The sequence below is a fragment of the Biomphalaria glabrata genome, chromosome 7, assembly GCF_947242115.1.
Source record: "Biomphalaria glabrata chromosome 7, xgBioGlab47.1, whole genome shotgun sequence".
Lineage (NCBI taxonomy): Eukaryota > Metazoa > Mollusca > Gastropoda > Planorbidae > Biomphalaria > Biomphalaria glabrata.
In genome coordinates, this window is record NC_074717.1 from 31,529,748 (window position 1) to 31,548,262 (window position 18,515).

General features: G+C 39.1%; 1 protein-coding gene across 6 annotated transcripts in view; it reads right to left on the reverse strand.

The window, feature by feature from the left end:
- The window catches only part of LOC106067351 (uncharacterized), a 45,037-nt gene that overhangs the window by 16,177 nt on the left and 10,345 nt on the right, over positions 1-18,515 (reverse strand). For all 6 annotated transcript variants that reach the window (XM_056035857.1, XM_056035861.1, XM_056035859.1 and 3 more), the window contains one exon: positions 1,220-3,548. In XM_056035857.1, coding sequence (XP_055891832.1) covers positions 1,220-3,250 — 2,031 coding nt within the window. In that variant the 5' untranslated portion in view covers positions 3,251-3,548. The remainder of the gene's footprint in view (positions 1-1,219; positions 3,549-18,515) is intronic.

The window sequence follows — 18,515 nt, forward strand, 5'->3', positions numbered from 1 at the left end:
GCACATCAGGAAAGAAAGAAAAACATACAAAAGATACACACACACACAACTTCTAAAAAGTGATGTTGTAATGTGTTGGTCAGAAAACTTTGCTTACTTCTATTAAAATATTTTGGGACAAGGCTGCCTACTTTCATCAACTCTTTTCAATATCTTGAAAGGATAATGGAAGATGCTCTTGAAGGTTACGAAGGCACTGTAGCCATTGGAGGAAGAATGACTAAATAGCGCTTTGCTTTAGATGGTCTGGCTGGGACAGTAAAAAACTAGCTGACTTTGTGATGCACATACAGAAGACTTCCGCAATGGCGAAAAAATACAAAGACCACATCACAAATGAGGAGATTCAAAGCAGGATCATAAAGGCAATTGAGCCCCAAAATGACCTGCTGATCACTGCCAAAGAACGCAACTGAAATTTTATGGTCATAATGAAGGTCCTCAGTGTTCCCAAAGATTTACTTTCAGGGAACAGTGCCAGGTAAAGAAGAAGAGGCAGACAGAGAAAACAAGGGATGACAACATAAAGGAATGGACAAGACTATCAGAAAGAGATTATATGCTAGGTAAAAGACAGAGTAATGGAGAAATACGGTCGATAGATCATCTGTAGTTACCCAACGGTTCAACATTCTAAGAGATAGGTGAAGGTGAAGGATTGTACTACTACTTTACATACTTTTGATATCTGTTGATCAGTGCAGCCTGTGCGTGGTGTGAGAAATAGAACTAATAGCGCGTACAACATAAATATACTTGGGCCAAAGAAAGGGAACCTGTATAATTCACAACAATAAATATTCTGCTAGAGGAACGAATTATCTTGTATCATGAAATAAAGACGGGTAAAAAGACCTGCATTACATTACATGTGTCATTGTATGTATTCTATATATATTATATATATATATATCATATGCTACATGCCATGTCTATTCATCATTTGTGTCAGCTTTAAAAACTTCAAACTCCATTTGTTTCATTAAAAAACAAAGATTTTCTATAATCAACTTGCCAGGAGTGCTGATTATCTTAAATCATACCATCTCCTTTTTCTTTTAATATGCAACGTGTTGGTTGTTATTGTAACATTTAGGTTTAAAAATACAAAGGCATTGTTGTCATGGGCTAATCTGATGGAACTTAGTAAATAGTTGTTATTGCTTTTGTAGAAGTCACCAATCTATATAAATGGACAAAGGTAATTCCCCAGGTTTACCTTGTGAAGCAATAGGACAACTAAATGTCGAGTTTTCTCTACCAGACTTTGCCGGTACGCCTGCCGCAACTCTTCCATAGCCCAGTGGCTCTTCATAAAACTAGGGGAGAGAACTATGATGGTGTGTCTGCTGGCCTCTATGGAGTCCACGATATTGTCAAAGATTGTTTTCCCTGGAACGAAATCTCGCTGGTGGATGCAAAGCCTGAACGGCTTTGTTTTGGCGCTGTTCGGCCTTTGCTTGCTCTCAATATCCTTGGCATGGGCGGTTCCGTTGCTGGTAGGCTGACTGGAGGTGGGAACGGACGAGTTCTCCAGGAACTTGACCAAGTTCTCGAACACCCAGCTGTCATCGTCATTACTATAAGATATGAAGGCGTCGTACGTCTTGCTGTGGCGCAGCTCGTCTGCATCGCAGGGGAGACGCACGTGAAGGCGAGTGTAGAGCAGGATCCGAATCTCAAACTTGTACCGGACGAGAATGATGACAAGGACGAGCAAGAAAGACAGCGTGACCCCGAGCGCTATCAGAGCGACTTGATGGTTTTCATACACGGGGCAAGGGAGAGAAGAGTGTACTAAGGAATAAAGTTTTCTCCCTTTAAGAGCGTCAGGAGTCGAACACTCCATTTCCTTGACGTACTCATACGGAGCAAGTCTTCCAATGAATGTAGTTGTATCCTGGAGATGGGGCAAGAAGCTTTCCAGTTCACATCCACAGTGGATCGGGTTGTTTCTTATATCCACCTCCAGTTTTTCTATATCCGCCCATGAATTCAACACATCCATATTGATCACGGTAATGTTATTGCGTTGCAGATTGAATGTCACCACCCCGGTGTCTTTCTTGGAAGGAAAATTCTGGAACTGCACCTGCGAGATGAAATTGTTGGACAAGTCTATGTAAGTCAGCTTCGGGAAAAACCGCCGCCACTCGGAAAGTTCCCGAGGGAAAGTGGTAATCCCGATAGTGGAAAAATTCATATGCTCGAGCACTGGGTAAAGGGCATCCTTGACGAGGAACTCGAAAAGAGTTACGGGGGTAAGTATCGCCACGCTTTCATCCAAGTGCCTGAGCTTGATGTAATTGCACTGTGCTCTAGTGTTAAAGACTTTCTGCAGAAGATCCAAGAAATTCTCTTCAGCTACTCGAGCATCACTTGTGTTGCTCTTCGGGGTTGACTTCTGAAGGTTCTGCTGCAGCAGTTTGGCCTTAAGTACATCTGTATTGGAATTGATCTGGTCTGAGATGACTTTCTCGGCGTCCTTCATCAGCCTCGTTTCGGGCTTTACCGTGCCGGAAACATTGACGTCGTCAACGAGCTCACCTGGAAGCGGATTCATAAGCTCTGCAACTTTTTTGGTAGTGGTGCTTCTGTTCAGCGGGATTTCAACAGTCAAGATGTCCGTGTCTAGGATGTCTGAAATGTTCCTGAGGATGAAAATCTCCAGTGTGTCATCATGGCCGCACTCGTATGTGTCGGATATGTTGATGTTCATTGAACCTTGTGACTGCGACAGTATGTCATTGGTTTTACCCACCAACCATTGTGAATCATGAAGATCAAGAATCCGCATCTCATCGGGCTGGTCGACGTCGACAGGGTTCCTGAAATTGGCGTAACGATCCAGCAAGACACAGGAGGAGACAACTAGCTCTTCAAGGCCCGTGATCTTCATCGGCCAAGGGAGAGAAATGTTGGCGCCGCCCTCGCAGGTCACCCTAAGCTTGTACACGATCTCCCTCTTGCCGGGGACTGTATTGAGGTTGATCTTCTCATGGAGAGTCCAGTTTTTCAAGTCATTTAGTCGCCAAGGGTGTGCGTCAGAAGGCCTGATGGTGCAGTTGGACTCCACCACCGTGGTACCATCAGAAGGCCTCGCATCAGGAGCGAGCCCCAAGCGCGTAATATTGATGTTACAGACATTCTTCCACGATGGTGGCAAAAATGTCCTAGCGCCGACCCAACCCCCACTTATCCATAGCACTGTAGAACACATCAATAAATACGTCACCATTTTGTCCTGCATATCAACACAAGGACACCGCTGTTATTTGTTTCAAGCTCATGTGACCTTATTTACTCTCCTCGTGAATGAGTAACGTATATAGAACAACAGATATTGATGACGTAATAATATAGTAAAATGCATTGATCAATGTCGGCCTCGATTTCGTCCCGTGTCAGCCTTGTGTACGACCTGCTTAACTATCACACTGGATGACGTCTGCATCTCATCAGCTCGTTCATTTAGTCACAGGTGTGCATAGGTGAAACAAAGTACAATGGTATTCTTTATAAAATAATCTCCATGCAGCCTGTAGTACCTGTCGATGTATACATAAAAAAAATAGAATAACAGTAGAATACGTAATACATGTTTGTTATACTATAAATAAGGATATAAATAACTAAAAAAGGCATTTGAGAAAAACTAATAAATAACAAGCAAAAATAAAATGCTTTAAAAAAAAAAACAAAGCTTATAATGATTGAAGTTGCATCAATTAGTTTAAATCAAAAGTGAATTTATTTCTAGATTAGATCTAAAATGTGATCTATATTAACAATAAGAAATACATAAACTAAATTAAATAAAGATTAACAATAATAAATGTATGCGATTGGAAATATATTTACTAAGTATTTTTTTAGCGCAACTTTCATTATTGTAACATGGTTTGCACTCTACGATCCAATCACTACTGTAGACCAGTTAAAGGGGATTTAGTGGGGAGGGGGTGTCTGGGAGGTTTCCATTCTGCTTTCTTAAAAGCTATTTCAAAAAGATAGTTGATCAATTCTGAATTAGAACTCGGGGGTGCGGAGCATCCATAATGGAGGGCCAACATGTAAATTACTGGTACTTATAAAAATAGAAAGTTTTCTAGTCTATAGACCTAGTTCTCTACACTGACTACACAAGGCTTGTTTTCCCTTTCATTGGTATATTTCTATTTTAAAAAAAAAAATTAATTACGACTAATTGACTTTACAATCGGTACATTTTTTAAATTGATTTGCGTGCTTGTATCGTCAATAAATAATTGTTCGAAACTTCCACTTAATCCGAGAATGGGAAGTGACAATACTAGACTACAGGGGCGGACTGGCTATATGGGCCTTCGGGCGAATGCCCGGAAGGCCGGTACCCAAATGGGCCGGTAGGGCCACCGAAAGGTAGCATGGATGCCACTATTGCATCTATTAAATTGTTAAAGGTTTTAATTTATTATCTTATTAAAAGGGGCCCTCTGGGCGTCGTGTTAAAAATATTTTACAGTCTAATACTAATTTAATGTAACACATTTTCCGAAGTAATGTGAATAGCCTACATCCGTGGACAGTGCTACTACCGCAATACTTCATCCTCTTTGGGCCCCGCACATTTAAAGAATGAAAAAGCAACATGTGATCAATTTTTCTTATTAAGAAATAGAATTCGCTGTATGCACGCGTACAGTTATCGATACATTATCAAATCTAACATAATGATTTTAAGGACAGGTATATGATATACAATTTGTGGGCCGCATGGTTGACGCCCCTTGCTAGACGATAACGAACAACTTCATTTAGCCCAACTTGATTGAGCCCAACAAACAAAGTGTAGCCTCTGGCTAGTCGAAACCATTCGTTAGAGAAGGCCTCAACCCTGACCTGCGACGTCACAATCTGTGGGCAGTGGAGACGTCTGTACGACATGGCAACACGCTATGGTCTTAAACTGCCCACATGTTGCAGGTCAGTGTTGAGGTCTTCTTTGACCATTGGACTAGGGCTAGTCCGTACTTCGCAGAAAAACCTTCAGTGCTCTGTCTCTCTCTCTCTCTGTCTGACTGTCTCTCTCTGTCTCTCTCTCTCTGTCTCTCTCTCTGTGTCTCTCTCTCTGTCTCTCTCTCTCTCTGTCTCTGTCTCTCTCTCTCTCTCACCTTCTCACTCTCTTCTTCTCTATCACTGTTTCTCTCTTTCTCTATCTTTAACTAACTGTAGTCCAACAGATCAACGCAACCAACAGATCTATGCAACCAACAGATCTACGTAACCAACAGATCTACGCAACCAACAGATCTACGCAACCAACAGATCTACGCAACCAACAGCAACCAACAGATCTACGCAACCAACAGATCTACGCAACCTCAGATCTACGCTACCTCGATCTACGCAACCTCAGATCTACGCAACCTCAGATCTACGCAACCAACAGATATACGCAACCAACAGATCTACGCAACCAACGGATCTACGCAACCAACGGATCTACGCAACCAACAGATCTACGCAACCAACAGATCTACGCAACCAACGGATCTACGCAACCAACAGATCTACGCAACCAACAGATCTACGCAACCTCAGATCTAGTAAATTTTTGTTGTGTTTTTAAAATAAAATCCTCCTTTCAAAAGGCTTGAGAATATCGTTGTTTCCAACGACAGACCTGTCCTATTACTGATGCAGTGACATGAAATGTCCATTTGATGTGTCCCTCAAGGTACGTGTGACATGGTAAAACCTGTCTGTCGGCAGCACGCCCATGTCACAACGCCTACATGTAGTCAGTCTCTTCTTTTCAACAATTTTATTTGTTTCGCCACAAAGCACAAGTGCTAATAAGGCAGGCATAATTACAATGAACAGCAGTATACACATCATCAAAATGAAAACAAATGAAAATCAATAATAATGTAAATTATTTTTTTGTAAATGGTAATATATAATTATAAAGTATAATTATAACAATAATAATGAACAACGATACCGCAATTACCAGATCACGTGATTCACAAACAGTGAAATGGTTATTTAGCACCTAATTACAATCCAAGCCATCAACAGAGCAACACACAATATGACAATAATGTAATAAAGTTATAGATTAAAACTAGCCGAATATGACCCGCGGGCTGCGTGCTGGGTTTAACCGATTTGTCTAAACATTTCGCTCTTTAATAGTGATAAATTTAGGCGTTTTCTTTTATTTTGTTGTGGGAGGACATTAAAGATTTACTACGGTCTCGGCCATGACCTAAGGAACATTAATGCCAAGTTTTTTCAAGAACGGTTTTGATTTCTATGCGGGACATACATACAAACATACATATATACTCCTTACTTTCTGCTTTATATATTAGATAACACTATAAAATAAACATAAGTTTTTATTTCATTTTGTTGTAAAAGTTTTTTGGACGTAAACAAGTGACCAAACTATGACATGCTCGGCAGAACTCTCGGGTTCCAATCTCAGTGAAGGATGGGATTTTGAATTTCGTGATTTCTAGGACGTCCCTGATTTCACCCAACCCTAATGGGTACCTGGCATTAGTTGGCGGGAAAGTAAAGTCGGTACGTCTGGCCACCTGACACCTTGTCAACCGTCGACCATATTGTTACAAATGAACAGTGATAGGTAGAGGTCAACGTATGACCCCGGCGAGATGACACAGCAGCGAGTGCTCTCTGGAATCTACATGTACAAACAAAGACAGGATGTGACGTGTCCTCACGTGTTGTTCCAGGGGACGAACAGATCTAAGTAGGGGGACAGTTACTAATGAACAGTGACAGTTAAAGGTCACTACGAGTGACCTCGGCGAGATGACACTGCAGCAGGTGTTCTCTGGAATCGACATGTATAAACAACGACAGGATGTGATTTTTCCTCCCGTGTTGTTCCAGAGGATACTAGCAGTGTTTTTGCAACAATGAACAAGCGATTAGGGACTCTATATAAGCCAGAGAGTTAATGTGAAAGTCAGTCGTGAGTGAGTCGTCGGTACTGTTGTCTACTGTGCGAGACAGCAGAAGAGAAATGTGTACGACTCGATGCAAGTTAACTAGGGTAGAGTTAACTGGAGTTGACTACTGTCGTTAAAGTCTATACAGAGAACTACAGTGGACTTGAGCCGTTACAGTCGATACAGTCGATGTAAGACGTGTGCGGCTCTGATTCGGTAGACTTTGAGTACGACTTGGTTCAGCTTTGGGAGACCTGGAGCGACACTGGGAAGTGTGTCGTTGGTCTGTTCTGTGGAATACGACTCGATGCAAGTTGAGAAGACATGAATTGCAGCGAAGTGAAGAGATGAATTGCAACGAAGTATATATATATATGGCTAGATTTGTCTCGAAAGGCAATGGATGCGCCCAAGTGAGTCACTGGTTATGGCTTAATCTTGAGACGGGGCAGAATCTGGTGTGGCTAATCAAGCCAATTCTAGAACGGCAGACTTTGCCACAATTCGTACATGTGTATGCCTCTGATTTAGGGCTAGCAGACAGGGCAGCTTTCTTTTTTTCCCTCTTGATTAAAGCCGCTTCAATTCTTTTGTTCTCAGCAAGGGTTGTCCCAGCACGCACAGTCTGTCTCCATGCACTCCGGTCTTTGGCTATGTTTTCCCACATACTTTGGCTGATGCCTGTGGCTCTCATGTCTCGCTTGCAGACATCTCTATATGTTAGTCTTGGGCGGCCCTTGGGTCTGACTCCTTCCACAAGCTCAGCATATAAGATATCTTTCGAGATTCTACCATCTGGCATGCGGGTGACATGTCCGAGCCAGCGTAATCTTCTTTGTGTCAGGAGAGCATACATGCTGTTCATATTGGCCAATCTCAAAACTTCCTGATTGGAGACATGGTCCCTCCAAGAGATGCCCATTAAGGGTCTCAGGCAGCGCAAGTGGAAACTATTCAATCTGTGCTCTTGGTACATGTATGTTGACCAGCTTTCACTGCCATAAAGGAGAGTGCTCACAACACAGGCGTTGTAGACTAGGATTTTGGTCGCTGTGGTCAATTTACCATTTTCCCAGACGCGCTTGGAGAGTTTTGCCAATGCTGTGGTAGCTTTTCCTATCCTTTTTGTCAGCTCGATGTCTAAGTCTAGGTTACTGACAATTGTTGAACCCAAGTAGGTAAATTCCTGCACCACTGAAAGGGTGTGGTTCCCAATTTGTATTATAGGTATTTCTGCGACGTCTTGTGCCAGGATTTCGGTCTTGGAGAGACTTATAGTAAGGCTAAACTCTTGACAAGCAGCTGCTAAGGCGTTCACTAGCTTCTGTAGACCTCCTTGTGAGTGAGATACGAGTGCCGCGTCATCGGCAAACAGCAGCTCCCTTATCAAGATACGACGCCTTTTCGTTTTGGCTTTAAGACGTGCCAGGTTAAAGAGCCTTCCATCGGATCTGCTATGGATGTATATTCCGTCTTCCAGGGATTTAAAAGCACTGGATAGTACGACTGAGAAGAAGATTCCAAATAGTGTAGGGGCCAGTACACATCCTTGTTTTACACCGCTCTTAATGGAGAATGGCCTGGAGGAAGAACTTTCAAACTGAACGGTGCCCTGCATATTTTCGTGAAAAGCTGACACTAGTTTTCTTAACTTATTTGGGCAGCCGATTCTCTCTAGTACAGCAAACAGACCGCTTCTGCTAACAAGGTCAAAGGCCTTGGTCAAATCAATAAAAGCTATGAAGAGGGGCTGCTTTTGTTCTCTGCTCTTCTCCTGTAGCTGCCGCAGAGAGAAAATCATATCTGTTGTAGATCTACCTGCCCTAAAGCCACACTGCGACTCTGGATAAACACGATCTGCCAGGATCTGTAATCGCTTTAGTAATACTCTAGCAAAAGCCTTTCCGACTATGCTAAGCAGTGAGATGCCTCTGTAATTGTTACAATCAGAGCGGTCGCCTTTATTTTTATAAATTGTAACAATGTTGGAGTCTTTCAATTCCTGGGGGACCATTCCTTGTTCCCAGCACAAGCTTAGCAGTTCATGGAGTGGTTTGATTAGGGCATGTTTTCCAGCCTGAATTACTTCAGCAGGAATGCCATCTCCTCCGGGTGTTTTCCCATGTGCAAGCATGTCAATGGCAATGCTCAGCTCCCTTACTGAGGGCGTTTCGTCTAATTCCGTCAAAACTGGAAGTGATGGGAAGTTGGAAACAGCATTTGGTGAGATGGCGTTTTCAATCTGGTAGAGTTCTGCATAGTGTTCTACCCATCGTTCCATTTGCAGCGCACGATCGCTGATGATTGAGCCATCTTTTGACTTGAGCGGAGCACACTTGCTGGTGTGAGGTCCAAAGGCTTTTCTCATGCCCTCATATAGTCCTCTTATGTTACCACAGTCGGCACAAGATTGAATATCTTCGCATAGCTCCTGCCAGTATTTGTTAGCACACTGTCTCGCTACTCTTTGGGCATTGTTACGTGCAGCTCTGAGCCTTTTTAAGTTGCTTGGGGTGGGATCCTTCTTGTAGATTAGCATGGCTGCTCTCTTGTTCGTAGTGGCAGTTTCCATTTCTGGTAGACTAGCTTCAAACCAGTCTTCGCTTTTCTTGGTTTTGTTTCCGAAGACCAGTGATGATGTTTGGTAGATTGTATCACGCATAAACGTCCAGCTTTTTTCTACCTCAGTCACAGAGAAGTTACAACGAAGTATAGCTAACTGTAAACTGACAGATATTGTACAGTCTTCTACGCTACATGTTACAGTAACAAATTGTTAGAGTTAATAGTCAATAAAGTTATATGAAGCTAAGAGTTTAGTCGTCAAGTTCTTTGCAGTGTTTTTATTTGTGCGCCTACTAATACATTTAGCCAGAAGATTCAGAAATACGTAACAATATAAACAGTTAACATTACCTCGTCGGTATTATAGATTGCTAGGTCTGAATAGGTTACTACCGGTACTAATTTATGATATAGTATCCTATCTATCAATTGCTAATTTATGATATAGTATTCTATCTATCAATTGCTAATTTATTATATAGTACTCTATCTATCAACTGCTAATTTATTATATAGTATTCTATCTATCAACTGTTAATTTATGATATAGTATTCTATCTATCAATTGCTAATTTATGATATAGTATTCTATCTATCAATTGCTAATTTATGATATAGTATTCTATCTATCAACTGTTAATTTATGATATAGTATTCTATCTATCAACTGTTAATTTATGATATAGTATCCTATCTATCAACTGCTAATTTATGATATAGTATCCTATCTATCAACTGCTAATTTATGATATAGTATCCTATCTATCAACTGCTAATTTATGATATAGTATTCTATCTATCAACTGTTAATTTATGATATAGTATCCTATCTATCAACTGTTAATTTATGATATAGTATTCTATCTATCAATTGCTAATTTATGATATAGTATTCTATCTATCAACTGTTAATTTATGATATAGTATTCTATCTATCAACTGTTAATTTATGATATAGTATCCTATCTATCAACTGCTAATTTATGATATAGTATCCTATCTATCAGCTGCTAATTTATGATATAGTATCCTATCTATCAACTGCTAATTTATGATATAGTATCCTATCTATCATTTGCTAATTTATGATATAGTATCCTATCTATCAACTGCTAATTTATGATATAGTATCCTATGTATCAATTGCTAATTTATGATATAGTATCCTATCTATCAACTGCTAATTTATGATATAGTATCCTATCTATCAACTGCTAATTTATGATATAGTATCCTATCTATCAACTGCTAATTTATGATATAGTATCCTATCTATCAACTGCTAATTTATGATATAGTATCCTATCTATCAACTGCTAATTTATGATATAGTATCCTATGTACCACCAGAATGAGCCAAACGATGCTCTTGTTAGTTATTCCCATGCTCATCATAGTATAGAGTCTACAGACAATATACATCTCACTAGCAATCTAGCATCAAGATGGCACAACAATGTTGATTCATTGCATATTATGAGGAAACCCAATGGCCTCTCAGTAAGGCGTTCAGTTGTCTACCTGATAGTCGTGAGTCTATAGAGTAGTAAAGAGCTTCAATTCTGATCCCTAAGAAAATAAATTACAATTATTTTAAAATGTATGGCCTTCCTAGGTCCAGTTAGTCCAGCTTACTCTAAGTTCTTAGAGTGCATAAGTGAGAGAAAAACGATGGCTGGTCATTGTGGGTGGTAAACAGAAACTGTTGTCAACTGTAAGATATAGACATAGGAAATAGTTGTCCTGGACGGCTAGATCTGGAAAGAAAATGTAATTATTGCTTTGTCTCAAAGTAAATGCCTTTTAAAAAAAACAGTCGAATCATGTTCCACAGATCATAGGCCTATTGGGGCCGAAGCACAGAACCATCATGTCAGGACAAGCTCAGCAAGCTGCTGCAACATAGCCAGTACCCACCTCTCCCCACTCCCCATTTTCCAAAGAAATTAACTCTTTCTCTCCGTAATTACTTTCCACCTTCCTATGGAAATATTCATTTTGCTTATTTTTGTTTCATTACCATGTTATGATTAAACTTCAATAAATTTTTTTTTTTTTGTAATCAGGAAACGTTATATAATTATAGAAGAACACATGCTCTTTTATCTAACACAAATTATAGTTTATACAATCAAAAATTATTTTAATTTAATGGGGTCAAATCAACGTTGGTATTATCAATTAGGAGAGAAGGAGTTAAATCTTTAGTTAACTCATTCTACACTGAACTTATTGAGACCGCCTATTTTCAGTCCAATTAATAGAACTTTTGATAAAATCACATATTTGAAATGCATAATTTTGCCTGGTTTACAACGGACGTTATACGCAATGTCAACAGTACAAAATCAAAGTTGTACAAGTAACTGAATGCAATTATCTCTGACGTTTCAATGGGCCATCGGGTTCAATCTCAACATCGCAGTTACATTTGAACCTTTGAACTTTGACCTTAACCTGTAGTCATTAGTTAGCGAGTGTTTTTAATCGCCAATAACCTTTTGGGGGGTCAGGTGCGTTACGGTAGATCACATGTTTTGTTACTTAGGCAAGTAATACATTATGTTGTCTATTTTAGCAGAGACAAATACTAAAAGTATTTTTCTAAAAAGAAAATTAACAAAAAAAAAAAATAAGGGAACTGTAATGGATAGGGAAATAGATTGGCGGGAAGGGGTAGTTATATCCGTGAGGATTGGAACCTTTTAAGGAAGGTTACTTTAATGTCACAGGCTACAACCACTGCCCACCCACTCTCTCTCTCTCACTTATTCATTTTCTATAAATCTTTGTCCAGGGCAAGCTATTCATTAGAGGCTGTCAAAAGACACATGTCTCAGAAGGTCTGTGTCCTTAGGTCTGAGAAGGTCTGTGTCCTTTGCTCGGTGCGTGTCAACTTGGAAGTAGATGAATGTGTGTACCGAGTGTGTACACTGCCAGCTAGGTGTGTGTGTGCGGGTGTTGTTGTGTATGTGTCAATACGCAATCATTTATTTCAGTGACACTGTGAGTGTACCTCGCTGAGGGCATACAAGTTATTTTTTTTTAATTAGTATCTCTATTCCTCTTCAGCCCATTATTGTTAGTCATTCGCACCTGTAATGATGTGCTGTAAGAGCGGAGCTCTCCCTCTTTCTCTCTAGCTTTATCTTTTGTTTGCAAACCTGTTCTGTTTCAAACAATTTACTTGTATATATGGCAACACTATGTGCTAGTTTTCATTACAGTACCTAAAATAGTAAATTAAATAATACGTGTGTGTACAGTGCTTTAATTGTAAAAAAAAAATAGGAGCCAGTACTCAGTGATGGATTGCTTAACTTTTAACTAGTAATAATATAATAATAAACGTTAAAATGCAAGAAAAGTCATAATTTTCCCCCACAATAAAACAAAAGTCCCCGTACGCCGTATATAATATATATATATATATATTTACATAGTTTTGAAGATGGCGGGCGCTATAGACTTCTGACTCGACAACTCTAGCTATTACAAATGTAACATGCATTAGCTTCAGATACATTGAATGGTTAATAAGTAATTATATCTTCGGACGTTCAATCCGATGACTCTCTATACATTGGTATGCAGGATATCCTTATTTACTGAAGAGATGACAGTATACCTCTTAAAGAAATCAAATATTTCAATCCTTCAAGAAGAAAACATGAAAAGGTTGAACAGGCAATAATACATATTCTAAATGAAATTCAATAACAAATTCACAAAAATAGACTTGACATGAAGCTTGAAACATTTAACTCAAGAAACAGACTTTCGTTTGGACCCTGATATAGTCGTTCCATAAATTGTTTTTAAATCGAAAATTCCTGTACAGCAATTAATGTAAAAACATTAAATTTCTAATTGTCTCCCCTAGATATTTACTCTTCTATGCAGAAACTCGAATCTACGAGAAGCAAATGTATAAATGAACTTTCTGTTTACACTTCTCTTGAGACTCTACACACATGACAGTATTTATAGTTCATAGATTCAGCTTAACGTTTGTAATGTCAACTTGTGAGAGTAAATAAGTATCTCGGGTAAGACAGTGGAATATGGGTCATCAGATTTAGTTGATGAAAGTATCAAAATGTCTTAACCCTATTATTCAATCGCTACACAAACAAAACTGAAGTTCCACGAACTACTGGAATAATTAACTAGAAGCCACCACATGAATTAATCTCTCTAAAAATAAGCAAAGTGTTCCGCTAAATACTCAGAATGTGCGAAGTGTTCCGTTAAGTAAAAGTTTTGGAACCACTGCAGTAGAGAAAACTCCCAGTCACCGAGTCATCGTTATGAATCACAACTTATTGTGGGGCCTTTTTTTTTTCAGGAAATAATAGAGAGGGACAGAGAAAAACGGTGAACTAAAAATAATCAAAGATATCTTCCAAGATCTCAGGAGAGATTTTAATATGTAAATTTTTTTTTATTATGGTCACTTTGAATAGAACAATGTTAGCCACACTGTGCATAACTTGTAAACTTTTAAACATCAAATCAAATAGCATTTGACATATATTTTATTTAAGCAAATAAATGTTTCGTAACGATTTCGACAAATTGGTAAAAACAATAACAAAACTGCTTTGTGTGTCCCTGTACCACTAAATATTTTTTAAAGAGAAAACTAGATGAATGTAAAAACTAGATGAATGTAAAAACTAGATGAATGTAACAACTAAATCCATGTAAAAACTAAATCCATGTAAAAACTAGATGGATCCGAAGGTAAGATGAATGTATAATGAATGTAAAAACTAGATGAATGTAAAAACTAGATGAATGTAACAACTAAATCCATGTAAAAACTAAATCCATGTAAAAACTAGATGGATGCTAAGGTTAGATGAATGTATAATGAATGTAAAAACTAGATGAATGTAAAAACTAGATGAATGTAAAAACTAAATCCATGTAAAATCTAGATCAATGTAAAAGCTAGATTAAAATAGTATATTTCCAAATGTAAATGAGGTAGCCTATGTTTTGACACAACTCGGCAACAGGCCCTATAGAACCCGTGTCTTGTTTGCGGCCTGCTTTTGAAAGCGAAGATTGGACTCCGTGGTTAACTTCGAGTTTATAGTAGGACGAACCAAAGATTGGACTCCGTGGTTAACTTCAAGTTTATAGTAGGACGAACCAAAGATTGGACTCCGTGGTTAACTTCAAGTTTATAGTAGGACGAACCAAAGATTGGACTCCGTGGTTAACTTCAAGTTTATAGTAGGACGAACCAAAGATTGGACTCCATGGTTAACTTTGAGTTTATAGTAGGACGAACCAAAGATTGGACTCCATGGTTAACTTTGAGTTTATAGTAGGACGAACCAAAGATTGGACTCCATGGTTAACTTCGAGTTTATAGTAGGACGAACCAAAGATTGGACTCCATGGTTAACTTTGAGTTTATAGTAGGACGAACCAAAGATTGGACTCCGTGGTTAACTTCGAGTTTATAGTAGGACGAACCAAAGATTGGACTCCATGGTTAACTTTGAGTTTATAGTAGGACGAACCAAAGATTGGACTCCATGGTTAACTTCGAGTTTATAGTAGGACGAACCAAAGATTGGACTCCGTGGTTAACTTCGAGTTTATAGTAGGACGAACCAAAGATTGGACTCCATGGTTAACTTCGAGTTTATAGTAGGACGAACCAAAGAATGGACTCCGTGGTTAACTTCGAGTTTATAGTAGGACGAACCAAAGATTGGACTCCGTGGTTAACTTCGAGTTTATAGTAGGACGAACCAAAGATTGGACTCCGTGGTTAACTTCGAGTTTATAGTAGGACGAACCAAAGATTGGACTCCGTGGTTAACTTCGAGTTTATAGTAGGACGAACCAAAGATTGGACTCCGTGGTTAACTTCGAGTTTATAGTAGGACGAACCAAAGATTGGACTCCGTGGTTAACTTCGAGTTTATAGTAGGACGAACCAAAGATTGGACTCCGTGGTTAACTTTGAGTTTATAGTAGGACGAACCAAAGATTGGACTCCGTGGTTAACTTCGAGTTTATAGTAGGACGAACCAAAGATTGGACTCCGTGGTTAACTTCGAGTTTATAGTAGGACGAACCAAAGATTGGACTCCATGGTTAACTTCGAGTTTATAGTAGGACGAACCAAAGATTGGACTCCATGGTTAACTTTGAGTTTATAGTAGGACGAACCAAAGATTGGACTCCGTGGTTAACTTCGAGTTTATAGTAGGACGAACCAAAGATTGGACTCCATGGTTAACTTTGAGTTTATAGTAGGACGAACCAAAGATTGGACTCCATGGTTAACTTCGAGTTTATAGTAGGACGAACCAAAGATTGGACTCCGTGGTTAACTTCGAGTTTATAGTAGGACGAACCAAAGATTGGACTCCATGGTTAACTTCGAGTTTATAGTAGGACGAACCAAAGATTGGAAAACATTCTACACTTGAATATACCCGATCGGGTGTTGAACTTTTTGCGCATGAAACATCTCAGATCACAAGCACAGATGAATCCATACTTTTGCAACAGCTTATTGACATAAAAAAATCGAGGAACTTAAAATAATGTTGTTGATTGCTTTCCAGTCTTCTTATTTTGGGACAACAAGAATTCACTGTCGTAATGAGCCTCATGGTAAATAAAAGAAACTGACTAGAGAGATCTGTGCTCGTTGAGACAACAATAACTATTAAATACACTCATATAATCTCATCAACATCATTCGATTTCAGTCATTTTAAGTCTTTTTTTTTTAAATTGTATTTTAAACAAAAGTTATCATCTCAATAAATACTCCTTTAATGAAAACTACATGTGTTACTTATATTATATGGCCTCCTTCAGTCGCGAAGCGACTATGGATCATCTCATGGAAATGAGATGAATGCCTGGGCATAAGTTGTGGTCGGAACGATGTCGCCCACACATCAGTTCCCCCCACTCCACGCAGCTGATGTATCCAAAAGAACGGCAGTGAGGATACAGTTTGGGGTCAGCGGCGTCGCAGGTTCTGCCAGAGTGTAGCACTGGGTGCTGCAAACTGCTTTAGGGTCGCCAGCTCCCGATTTTTCCTCAGGGTTGACTCCCGAAGCCTTTCCCATGATTGGGTATAGCTGCAAGGCAACAGACGTTTGAATTCAGAGTTTTTCCTTCTCCTAGGTGGGTAGCCAGCCATGGCTAACGAGCCCCTCCTACCCGACGCTTACTGGTTAAGGCGCCAGTTACTCGCCTTTGCCCCTTCTCCTGTTAGTGAGAACAGTTCCGCCGAACTCAATATCAGAGCCACACGCAAGGTTGTCATTGCCGGAAGTGGTAATGGATGTGAGCACTCCACTACCTACAAAATGCTTCCTAATGGCATGCGTCTCAAATAGCCTCTGAAAACCAGTCCAAGTCCTGGCCTTTACTTTACTTATATAATATGCATTTATGTAGCTTTTCACTTAGGGGTACCCGCGTCAAAAAAATGTAAGAACCACTCGAGTAGAGAATAAGAGGAAGAAAGAGAGGGGAAAAAAAAAGAAAGCGATGAAATGAAATTAGCAAGGAAGAAATATCCTACAAGTTTTGTTTTATAAAGTTAGTGAATGATGTCATCTAATTGAAGACTGAATCTGATGCTGATGATTTGATAAGCTACAAGGAAATGAATGCAGTGACCTTAGAGCAGATAACATATGTACGAAAGAAACAGACATAAAATGTACAACAATAACAAAACTTAATGTAAACAGACTTTGTGCTTGAAATAATGCATTTACATTTGTTTACTTCCGTTAACCTTCACCTTGTGTTACCTTTCAACATACACTCACACACACACCGTTACACTTACATTTACACTTAGTAATTTATGTCAGCCTAAGGCACTGCGTCTTACAAATAACAAATACCTTATGGCTACTTAGATTGTTCGATATTTAAACCAGAGGCAAATAACTTGTCTATATGTCTTTATATCTCTTCGTTTTAGAAGAGGGCTTATGTAAGAGAGAACTATAATCAAATTCTATGCCCACTGGATCCATCTCTTTCTCCTTCTCTCTATATCTGCCTGTCTCTGCCTAGGTCTACTTTCTGTCTCTCTATTTCTCTGTCTATAACTCGGACTTTCTGTCAGCGTTTCTCTGTCTGTATTTCCCTGCCTTTGTCTCTGTTTCTCTATAACTCTGACTTTCTGTATTTCTTTGTCTGTATATTTCTGCATATGTCTCTATCACTCTTTCTGTCTGTATTTCTGTGCCTATGTCTCTATCTATCACTCTTTCTGTCTGTATTTCTGTGCTTTTGTCTCTGTCTATCACTCTGTCTTTATTTTTCTGTCTTATTCTCTGTCTCTCGAGCACTTTTTAACACATTATTTCGCTCTCTTAAATCTCGCTGTCTTGTCTTTTTATCAGACACATTTCAGGCTATTTTTATTTCTCCGTGTACTTTCTTTCTCTCTGCCTCTTCTATAACTTTCTTCAATCTTTCCCTCCATAGCTCCCCTCTCTCTCTCCTTTCCCCCTTTCTTTTTATTAACTCTCCCACCATTTGCTACCACTTCTATCTCTCATCCTCTTCTCTCTCTCTCTCATCCTCTTCTCTCTCTCTCTCTCTCTCTCTCTCTCATGCACTCTTATTGTCGTTTGATTATATTGAAACAGTTGTTTCCCTTGTTGATGTTTATACTACTAATCAATCATTTCATCTCTTCATTTACATTCAGTGTGTCCTAGGCCTGACAGGTGATTTTTCTCATCTCTTGTTAGTTAGTAATCAAGTACTTGATAGAATGAGTTTGTGTCAAAAACCAGGAAACACTTTTTACACACGCGCATAGCAGTGGTCTCACATACAGTGTTTGTTTTTAAATTTAATATTGAGTGAATCTAGTGTATTTTAATCATTATTTTTTTGAAATCCTAGTTTTTACAATTAAATTTTAATTCAAAACATAACTTAATAAAAACTCTGATACGTAGAAAAGTC